Source organism: Aythya fuligula, chromosome 2, assembly GCF_009819795.1.
Source record: "Aythya fuligula isolate bAytFul2 chromosome 2, bAytFul2.pri, whole genome shotgun sequence".
NCBI classification, from domain to species: domain Eukaryota; kingdom Metazoa; phylum Chordata; class Aves; order Anseriformes; family Anatidae; genus Aythya; species Aythya fuligula.
This window is the reverse complement of record NC_045560.1, coordinates 23,413,350-23,424,695: the sequence shown is the minus strand read 5'-3', so window position 1 is coordinate 23,424,695 and position 11,346 is coordinate 23,413,350. Positions and strand designations below refer to the sequence as shown.

The 11,346-nt window shown below is 35.1% G+C and overlaps 1 protein-coding gene across 1 annotated transcript in view; it reads right to left on the bottom strand.

Annotated features, from left to right (window-relative positions):
* Window positions 1-6,368: 6,368 nt before the first annotated feature.
* The window catches only part of ZNF804B (zinc finger protein 804B), a 237,973-nt gene continuing 232,995 nt past the window's right edge, over window positions 6,369-11,346 (bottom strand). Inside the window, exon 4 of the mRNA XM_032182408.1 lies at window positions 6,369-10,156. Within this exon, the coding sequence (XP_032038299.1) occupies window positions 6,469-10,156 (3,688 nt within the window). The 3' untranslated portion in view covers window positions 6,369-6,468. The remainder of the gene's footprint in view (window positions 10,157-11,346) is intronic.

Here is an 11,346-nt window from a genome sequence, read left to right as displayed (position 1 = left end):
TCTGTAGAATTTCTCACTAGGGTTTTGCAGAACATAGTTGCTCCATAAATTATTTGCAAAACCAAGAAAGTAAAATATAATTCAACAATTTTTGTACATACATTGCTTTATATCGCAATAGTTTACAGCTGTCTGAGACTAACTGGTTCATTTCATTCACAGTGATTTATTTATTAATGTTGTTGATTTGCACAACAAAAACTGCTTGGAGTGCACTGAACTGTTATATATAAAGTTGATAAATATATTTAATTTATTGATTTGCAAATGGCAAATTTATTTCATCTAAAAAGTTTATCGGTTCATAAGAATGAAATATTGATTTTTGTGTGCACTATAAGTTTTAGATGTGCACTTAAGTAGACACAACAGAACTGCTTACATTGCTTTGTGAAAGTCTATCTAGCTTGTTGTCCTTATTGTTATTTTGAGGGCTTCATGGATAGGTTATAAAAATGAATTTTTCCAGATTCTTCCTCTAAGACAGTCATGTATCTACTTTGTGACTTCTCAGTCAAAAGCACTTTTAAACGGATTCGCAAAACACTTTTAATCAGTAGATCTTTAGAATAAATACTCATTACCATAATTGTAGATTTATTTCTGCCTATAATTTCTGCAATTGGCTATTTACATGTACGTTCTGTGTTTTCTGGTGAAGAAAACAATGTGTTTATTGAACGATAATGAGAAGTATTGTAAAATTCCTACACATGTATAGATGAATTGAATGGTGAGTTAAGGCTGAGACTGATGGTGCTGCAGACAGAGAGAGAATTTGTCTTGAAATGTTCATGAGTTAATTCCTCTTAGCCCTGGGGCTGAGAAACCTTCAAGCACATCACATCAGTGTTCCCCAGTCTCAACAAGTCAGTTCAATGACTTGCAGATTCCCTGTTATCCCCTCACACATTATTTGTGTCATTGTACTGAGTTTCTAGTAAGAGCAATGTTAGGAGCTGCACTGATTCTTTATGTCTATATAGAGTTTATATTAAGATGCCTGTATTTACATAATAAGGCTAATCACTGAAGTGAAAGACTTCCCACCAGAGTGAAGGAATGATTTTGCTGACATTGCATGGACACACAGGTATTCAAACATCATCTATGAAGAAAATAGGTCTAGTAATTTTACAGACTCCCTTCTTGTGCTGTTCTTCTCCTTTCTTCTCCCACTGTATCTCAATCCCATTCCCTTCTACAGCTCTGCTGATGTAATTGATCATGGGACTAAACAGTGAATTGTAACACTGTAGGGACTCCATCTCAGCCAGACCCAGTACAATAGAGTCTCTAAATACTGCTTTATTTAGTTTTCCTTTATTAAGTCAAATAAAAAGCATATATGTTTTCTCCATGAAGTCTTTCCATCGAGTAATAAGATATATTTCAGTTCTGGAAAACATTAATTATTGATTTTAAAGGAAGTAATTGTCCCAAATGTAGGTTTGGCCTGAATAGACGAATTATGGTATAGACATACACATAAACAGGTTAGGCTCAAACTGTTAAGTTGATCAGGAATTCAAGGTTTAACAAAGGGCAACATTTACTTGCCCAGATTATGTATGTAAGATTTCCAGAATAAAATGAGCTTTACTTGATAAAGAACATGCTCATTGCCATTTGGGAAAAGTAGCTAGCTTGACCACAAATAGGAAGGTGTGAATAACTTTGTTTCTTCACATATCATATCCTACTCAAAAGCAGTATCACATTTTATTTATTTATTTATTTTTTTTCAGCAACAGGCAGATGAGATCAGATCTCAACAGGAAACCTAAACCTATTGTAACAATTAATGCTGTTAATGTTGATTTGCTGTGATTTCAAGATTTTATTGAATGTCTGAGTCATCAGGTGGGACTGCATCACAGATTAATTTTGTCCCAGATATTAGCTAAGTTATTTCTAGCTATGCTAATAGTCCTGAAGGAATATGACATCTGCCACACAACAATCAAAATACAGAGTTTTATCTATTATGTATACCCATGCAGACTCATGTTATTCCACTACCTCAACCTTTACACTTACCTGGAGACATGAAACTTCTGAAACTATCTACTGATGACTATAACGAGTCTTAAAATTATTACTAGTAAAACAACAGCAGCTGGGGGGCTCCAAAGCTAGTAACTATATGAGAAGACCGAAATTCTTCCATCACAGAGCTTATAGTATAAATGAAAGATAGAAGAAAAAATATACAATAAACAAACTGGAAGAATACAAGGTAAAATGGAAATCATAGACTAAAGAGAAGATAGTTATCATAACAAAGATAAGTTTTTAAGAATGTTTAAAAATTGAATAAAGAATATAGTGGCTTCTGGGATCCTACTGTTAGCTTCTTTACCAAAGGACCTTCTACACAAGCAATAAGAATCATAACTCAAATGCATTATGTGGGGAACCTGACAAGTGAGTTTTGAGTGTAATTCTAAACTGATTAGTGTATAAAAATATCCAGGGAGATGTTCCATTAAAAGTGCTTGTAAAAAAACACATAGATAAAATCATTTTTTAAAGGAATATTTATTTTCAGTTCAATTTAAACAACTGACTTTTGTAACACATACTAAAATCTTTAGGAAACATTCTAAGAAATTTCAGAATTATAGCCACAGGGATAAATTAAATGCATTTCAGTTTTGCAGATTAAAATACAGAATATGTTTGCATCATTCTGCATTTTATTATGTTGCTGCCTTTTGGTATGCTTTACATTAAAAATACATGACTGACACTCTTTATACCAGTAAGCCATTTTATTGGAAAAAAAAATATTATTGCATTAAACTACATTCCCAGGAATTATTTGAATAACCTAAAAAAAAAGCCGCATTGCATGTACAATAGTGCAATTCACTTAGCTACTGTATAATATAAAACACTTTATACAGAGAATACAAAACAAAATTACTAGTTTACATATTATACTAGCCAGAGTATTATCCAGTTTTAAATATAAACTTAACACTTTTAAAATCAATCTGGTCAAATGACATTTTAATGCAAATTTGAGCAACAAATATACATATTAAATGTATTCCAGAAGTGTCTCAGTTATGGGAAAAAAAGAAAAAATAATAATAATAATAAAAAAAAAAACTTTCATCATTGTGGAACTCAAGAAACATTAGTTATTGGAATTTTACAGTATGGATGACCTATTTTCTTGGATTATGGATGAAGAATATACAATCAAGCTAAAACAGTTATTTAACTTTGAGTGTATATATCTCTACCACAAGGATCCTGTAACTCTTTTAAAAGTTAGTATAACTAAAATCAGAATTGTATCATGGCTCCATCCATCAGGCTCAATTACGCTTTTAATAATAAACATGATGCATGTTTAAAGAATATTACTGATGAAAAATAAAATGTCAGCAAGTAGAGCAAATACATAATCTCAGCTGTGCTGATAATTTTATTACATTTCTCCAAGAAAATCCCTTCTGTGTACTAAGAAATCTATTGGACATTCTATTCATTAATAGTCAATGACTGCTGTTTTAATATCGAGTTGTTTCAGTCACTTAATCTCTCTTTTTTTTTTTTTTTTTTCCCTTCTACACCTATCAAAATCCTAATTCCTATTGTTCCATGAATTAAATTCAATTTTTATTGTCTATTCATTTGCCTTACCAGATCATCCTTGCTGGTATACATAATGATCAGTGGATATCCTATGATCTGGTTCTGTCCTAGAATCCCATTGTATTTTGCATACATTAAGGGTAATGTGTATGCTTCCCATAAATGATCTACTTATTAGGATGTTGTAAAGTTTCATTTGATGAGTTTTTCTGCTGTAGGAATTTCTACAATAGTAATCTTATCTGCAAGAAAAAATAATGAAAAATATGTATTAAATATGAGAACAGTCTGATTTCCTTATCACTTTTTTCCTCTCAGTGTTAACCACTTATGATCCAAACGTACTAGTACAGACAATAAAAAATGTCAGTTTATCTTGAATGGGAGAGAAATTGTGCCAGCAAATTGACTTTTTATTTTTTTTTTTTATTTATTTTTTTATTTTTTTTTGTGGTTTGAAATGCATCTTTGAGGTTGGTATTAGCCCTGAACTGGTGGTAGAGGTTGTGCAGTTTAGTCAGCTTTTTCTAGAAGACAGGTTGACTGTGTTCTACAGTTTCTACAGAATTATAACTGTTTTTTCCAAATGATCCTCTGAGAGTATGAATTCACTCTGAGATGAATGAATTCATACTGAGTACTAATTTTCAGAGCTGATAAGTTGTATTCAGTGAGCAATATTTGATTAACAGAAAACAGATTTCAAAAGTATGTAAATAATATGTAAATTCAGATTTTCAGCAAAAAATAAAAAGTAGAATTTTAAAACCGTGGAGATATGTATTTTTTATGTTAAAACAAAACAAAACAAAACAACACATATCTGACTTTCTTAATTATGAAACAATAATTTCAAATTTAAAAAAATCCCTACGATTAAAATAAGAAAAATTAAACCATAAAGATAAGTAACTCCAAATTATCATGAACCAATTTTGTTAATTAAATGAATAAATCAGCTGGGAATGCAACCAAAAGATATTTGATAGGATCTGGTTTCACCAGCCTATTTTTCATTACAAAATATTTTGCTTCTATTTAGTCTCCAGATTTTTTTTCGAACATTTTTTCTTTGATGGCTAAAATGTTAAGCAACCAAAGAAACTTTGACTTTGAAAATCAACTACAAAGCAAGCTATTGCAATTTGTAAACACATTCAAAAAATTTGGCATAATACCAGTTTATGCTGAAGCAGCTGCTTTTAGAAATTAAAACACTTCTATTTTACTGCAATGGATCAATTTAGTTTGATTAAAACTAAGTCAGAAAATTGGTCCTAAGTTGTATTTTAAATACTGAGCCTAATTGCAATTCTCAGCTTCTTCAGATAGCTGAATATAATGGAATAAAATCCTCCAAACATTTACAATGTGGTTTATATCAATTCTGAAATATATTAGTAATTGTTCATTACATCATTGCAAATGAATTGAAATTATTTCAGATGTTTCAAATCCAAATAAACAGGTATTGTCTGTCAGACACTTCAATGTCCAATTATATTGGGAGGCAGGTCCATAGTCTAGCCACAATTATGATCTTAATTTCTTGCTAAATATCCCATGTTTTGTTAGTAACATTATAAAAATATCCAAAGTATGCCATTCAAAGAGATGCTGAAGCCCTCACCTATTTCCAGAAACACACTTATTTCTAGAGATTTCAACTACGCATTACCCTGAAGGTTAGATGCAAGCAAGACTTCAGTTTGCAAATTCAAAATTTGGGAAGCCATGCTAGAAACTTGTCATGTTTGCTTAGATTCAGTATACCTTGTACTTATGAGAACTGTGACATGCTTGTTCATGAGACTTGACCTGGAAAACCAGTTTCTGCTCAAAATTTTACTTCTGTATTTTTATGAATTTCATTGTGATTTTGTAAAACCAGATAATGTTATCTGTGAAAGGGGTGAAATATATTTACGTGGACTTTGGGCAAGACTCTCTCCAGCACGTCAGTGCTTCGTTGGCAAGAAAGAATTACCTTGTGGGCTAGTGACGTCCAAGGTTCAAGGCCAACACTATCTGAATAGAAATTCTGGGCTGCTGTTCCCAAACCTGACATACCTTGTGCAACAGCCACAGCAGGCAATGCCAGAGAACTTGGTTTCATCATTTTCCCTCTCCTGCCTTCTTGGAAGCCTGGCTAGGGAGAAAATTATCAGTCTGTGCCAGCAAAGAACCCCCTACACTAAGGAAATATTTTTGTTATGTGTTTGTGGCCAGACTACAGTCCAAGTATCATATCCCAGCAATAAGATCACTAAAGTAACTTTGAGATGTTGTGATGACCCTGTTCCTCCAATGTTAACTCATCACCTGCCATTATGAGAATCTCCAAATTATGGCTGAGAAAGAGAACCAGGTACACGGGGTCCCAAGTTCTATTTTTTTGGCTCATTCTGAAAGGCCTTAAACAGATCAAGCATTACAACATTCCGTTTACATGTTCATAAAAGCAAGCCTTTGAGATGTGTCAAGATTGTACTACCTTAAATTGTATTACTTGAAAATCACCTGTCATTGTTGATGTTCTTTGTCCCGTTCTGCCTGGTTGATGTGGTCCTACTGACACTCACAGGCTTCACTTCAGTGTATTCTTTCTAAACTTTCTGCAGAATGACATTAGCTGGACCCTGTATTTCTTGAGATGGTATCAGGAAAGGTTTATAACTGCTTTTATACTGTGATATGAGAAACAAATCAACATTCATATGCAGTCAGAAAACACTTGTACTTTAAAATATTTGCCATTGTGTACAGTAAAACAGTAGATTTCCCCTCAGATACATGATTGAACACTGGATATCTTTTTTCTTTAAATTTGTTTCTGGAGCCATGGTGCAATTGTTTGGGCTAGTTTAAATAACTAGAAACACCAAAAATTTCTTTTATTGTAGGTAAATGTTGGGTCTGGCTAGAGCAAGAATGATGATGGGGATCTTGACCTTGGAATAACGGATGAACAATGGGATTTGGGTGTATAGCAGGAGGTGCAGCTGCATTCATGTGTGGTGTAAATAAGGCTGGGATGTAAGCAGCATGTGGCAGTATGGGGAAGTTCAGTGGGGAAGGGTGAGTAGGGGTGGTGGAGACCAAGTGCAATGGCTGTCCTGCCAGCAGAGCAGGGTGGGCAGGAATGAGGGCTGGTGCTAATGGAGAAAGTGATATAGGGGTGAAATGTGCCTGAGAGAGGGGATGGAGGTGTGCCAGGGAGAGATGGCCACCATGGGGATGTACAGATGCTGAAACAGCAAAACGTTGCAACAGTGTATGGTGGATGGTGGTGACAGTAGCATGCTGCTGAACAGGGATGGTGGGAACTGCTGGTGTTGCAGAGAAGGCAGCTGGTCCTGGGGCAGGCAAAACTTTCAGGTGTTTTGACAGAAGTTGTTTCTGCATATGCTGCTGGGCTTGCAGCTGTAGCAACCTGTATTTGTCTACTTCTTCTGGTGAGAATGTTATAGGCTGCTGTGTGAAAGGAGGGGAGATGGATTTAGTGTACACTTCCAGTTCATTTACTGTGTCATTGTAGTTCTGCATAGCATTATCACAAAGAGAGTCTGAACTGCCTTCTGCCTGGTTAGAGTCCATGTTTACATCATGTAGTTCTTCTTTGGTCTCTGTTGAATTAGCAACAACAGAATATCTTTTAGAGGAAAAAGCACCAGGGAAATCATTTGGTACTGGGTCACAGCTTTGTATAAAGGGTTGTACTTCATTAACGAAGAGATTGGATTTTTCCTTTATTGCTGTGCTCCTTTTTACGCTCGGGCTCTGATAGCCCGTTCCTATTTGAATGATGTCTTTAAAAAGACAATGATCATAATCAGTCCCCATTGAACAAGCAACATTGGTTATTTCTGAAGCTTCAGATTTGTTTCTTTTCACACTGCATTCCAATGGACTTTCATTTTGACCTATGTCATTTTTACCTGTGCTTAGCAGTTTCTCTGGCAAAGGTAACATTGCTGTGTCACCTACTGATGATGAAAACTGAACTGCAAAGTGACTTCGTGAAAGATCCTTTAATTCCATACCAGAAATGTTTGAAAATCTCTCCGAATCACGCATTTGTTCTTGGGTTTTCTTGGACTGCACTCTTTCCAACAATAACTTGGCTGTCAGTGACTTTCTTTTTCCACATATGTCTTTTTCCAAGGTTTCAGAAGAGCGGGTATCAAAGTTTTTTGTCTGGCTGTTTACATTCAGAAATTCATAATGTGTAATTCCATCATTTCCTCTTTTGGTGTTAGAATCTCTTTCTGCATCCTCTTTTGTTTTATTCTCACAGTTATCAGTCTCTTTTGGGAAGAACCCTACGCTACTACCTCTTGATATTCTGCTGCTAGATGAGCTCTTGCTGCTTCTTGATTCTGTGGTGGAAGAACTTTTGGAGCCATTGTAGCTTCTGCTTCTACTGTGCACTCTGCCAAAATGCTGGTGTCTACATTTGCTGTGTTTAGATCTATCTCTGCGGTGTAAAACTTTATGTCTTGAACATGTTTGATATTTAATTGTGCCCTTCTGTGTACAATTTCTACTTCTGTGACTTCTAACATGGCAAAGATAATTATCATATGCATCATCAGAAGTAAAAATACAGTTGTGCTTTCTGTGTTTACATTTGTGCCTTTCAGATGTCTTGCTTTTCCTTTTGCAACAAAAAAACAAATGATTTCTGCTGTGATTATTTGATGTGGGACTAGAGGAACTGCTCATATAAGTACTTGTACTGCTAACCGAAGTGTCAGAATAGTTGGAATGTCTGTCAGAGGAGGACTTTTGAGGAGATGGAAATCTCCAGCATCTTGTAAAACTTCCACTTTCTTCATTTTCTGAATACCTGCTGTTCGAACCAGATTTATAACTAAGGAAACTTCCACTAGAATCTTTTCCACTGTCACTTATGTCACTGCTGCAGCTGGCCACATCTTGAATGGATCTGCAGTCATTTTGGTTTTCGTGATTTTCTTCAGAATAAATTAAATGACATTTTGCAGCTTTAGTCTTTCTAATCCTAGACATAAAAGCAGAAAAGGAAATGCTTTCATTTCTAATGCTCTGTTTTTTTCTTTCACAGCTATGGAAATGATGCTTTAAAGATCTTTTCTGTGGTGTTGTATGAAGACCTTTTTCTGTCATATAATCCTTTTGTGAGACATCAAGGTAAGCAGGCACTTTGGGTATATTTTCATTCAAATAATCTGAAATATACTTTTCACCATTTTTGTTTATTTCTTTCCCTATGTCTGACTCAGCTTTTTGCTTGGCCTTTCTTGGATTTAGGGAACCTTTCATCTTCTTTGGTTTCAACAACTGATTATCTTGTTCATTTGACATTTGCTTATGTTTTATTAAACCTGAGGCTTCATTTTCATCTGCAGTCTTATTTATAGAGTACTCTTTACAGCCTTCTTTGTTTGTTTCATGCTGTTTACCATCTCTGTGATTTAAAGAGAGTCTGAAGTCAAAATACAATGGATTACAGCCGTATGAAATACAGGGCTCAGTTTTTGTAAACAAAAGTAATTCTGTGGGCCACTGCAGAGCAGTGCTGCCATCTTTGCTCACTACATGGAGAAAAGGCAATTCCTGGGGCTTAGCCTCTTTAACCACAGTCTCTCTAGAATGCAATTCTGTATTTCCATTTGTGGTTTCTGAAACCTCCAAAGATCTTTCCCTCTTTACCACCCCAGGACTGTCATTAACGTTGCTTGAAAATGTGAGCTCAGGCACTGGCTGCTGTTGTGGGAGCTCAGGTAACTGGTCAGACAGTTGGGCATTGCTGTGCTTGGAGGTGTTTGGCTGTATACAAAAACTGTTAGCTTGGCATGAAGGTGAAATGAGAGTTTCCAACAATTGCTCAGACTCATTCAGTTTACTCTCTTGATCTGTTTCTCTAAGTGAACCTGAAAAATCCAAATTTGAAAGCTGTATTTTGATTTTGGAAAATGAAGGATGAACACTGACCTTTTCTTCTATTACTCTATCGCTACTTTTATCATTTTCTTTTAGCATTTTAAGTTTCACAGCTCCATGACTTGGTGCACCGTTATCCATTTGGTCTTGTGGAATAGATGGCCCTTTGTCCAGGCCTGTTTTTATATCCTCTTCCAAAAGTGTGCCAGAACGACAGCCCTCAAGAGCTTGCTTTGTTTTATGGTTGGGAGATTCACTACAATCATTTCCTTCTTCAGAGTTCTCACTAAAGACTGATGCTGAGGACTCAAGCTTCAAAGGGGCTTTTTTAGAAAATGAGAAAGACACCCCTGCCCTTTGAGAAGCATTGGTGCTATCTGGGAACACATGTGAGACTTGATTTCGAAGCACATGGCACCTTTCAGTAGGTGAATGGTGCCTGCTTATGATAAGCTGCTGTTTCTCTGGTATACTGCTGGAGAAACCTTGTCCTTCACTTGCAGTGGTGCTTTGAGGACCAGCTGTGACCGTGCCACCCTTGTGTAGGAAAACTCCATCTGGCGACTGCTGCTTTTCCATGATTAATCTGGGGGCTTTAAGCATTGGTCCACTTCCAGTGATGCTGTAAGAAAATAAATAAAAACACGGTTGTATTAATTAAGTAACCAAATTAAAATAGAACACGCATTTGGCAATACATGTTTGGTAAAAGAGTGCCACTCATAAGACACTTCCACCCATAACATCTGCAGAATCAGCCTTTGTAGCAGAAAAGGCAGTATTCTGCTTTCTTCATGTGTGTGTGTAGGTTAAAGAGCAAATTTTATTTTACCTTTATATTATTCCACAATAAATGATTTTGTGAAATATTCAGAGATATTAATGCTAATACTATGTCCAAACATTGGTGGGGGAAAGGACACAAGGTGGATTTCCATCAATATTAATGGCAACATCAGCACTCTCATTATCGAACACCATTTGACTTTCTTTGTTGTATTTTCTCCTCCTGTATTTTATTTCAATTAATTACATTTTTATTCTTCCACTAAACTCTCTGATTTTAAATCTGGGGTTTACTTTTCCCACACTTTTAAACAAAAATCAAAGTATTCTAAGGAAAACTTAACAAACATGGTGAATTGTTGATTATTTTCAGCTGATGTTTAAATGTATGGAATGACTGGAATGACTACTGTCTTTTTCCATTAGAGATGAGATGTACATAGCCAACAAAAAAATGTTATTCAAAGTAATATTTTAAACATGCATTTCATTAGATAAATTATCTACTTTTGCTATCAAAGCCTACAATTCACTTACATGAAACGATCATGGAAGCAGCTTCAGTAAAGAGTTTGATTAAAAATTAGAAAATATTTTAAACATCTGTAAGTAAATTACAACTGCCAGATCTGCATAGCAGTTATCTATAAATAGGCTAGCATGTTTTATAAGTGCTATAAAAAAGCATTGATCTCCAACATAAAGACTCCCTGGGGTAGGGTCACCTCAGAGTAAGATAATATATATGCATATCTGAAAATGAATTTGCATTTGCCACAAACAGCATCAGAAGATACAAATCCACCCTTATTTGTACATCAGGAAGGAATTCTGTCTTGTAGAAAGTACATAAAGAGATCTTTTTGAAAGTCTCCTTGGAATAGCAAAATAAAGTTTTTTTTTTTTTTTTTTTTTTTTTTTTTTTTTTTTTCCCCCCGCAGTTTTTCTGTGCACCAGATTAACAGTAATTTTGTTGTCAGATTGTATTAGCTTGTTATAAAGTACCCTGCTGGAACCTGAGACACA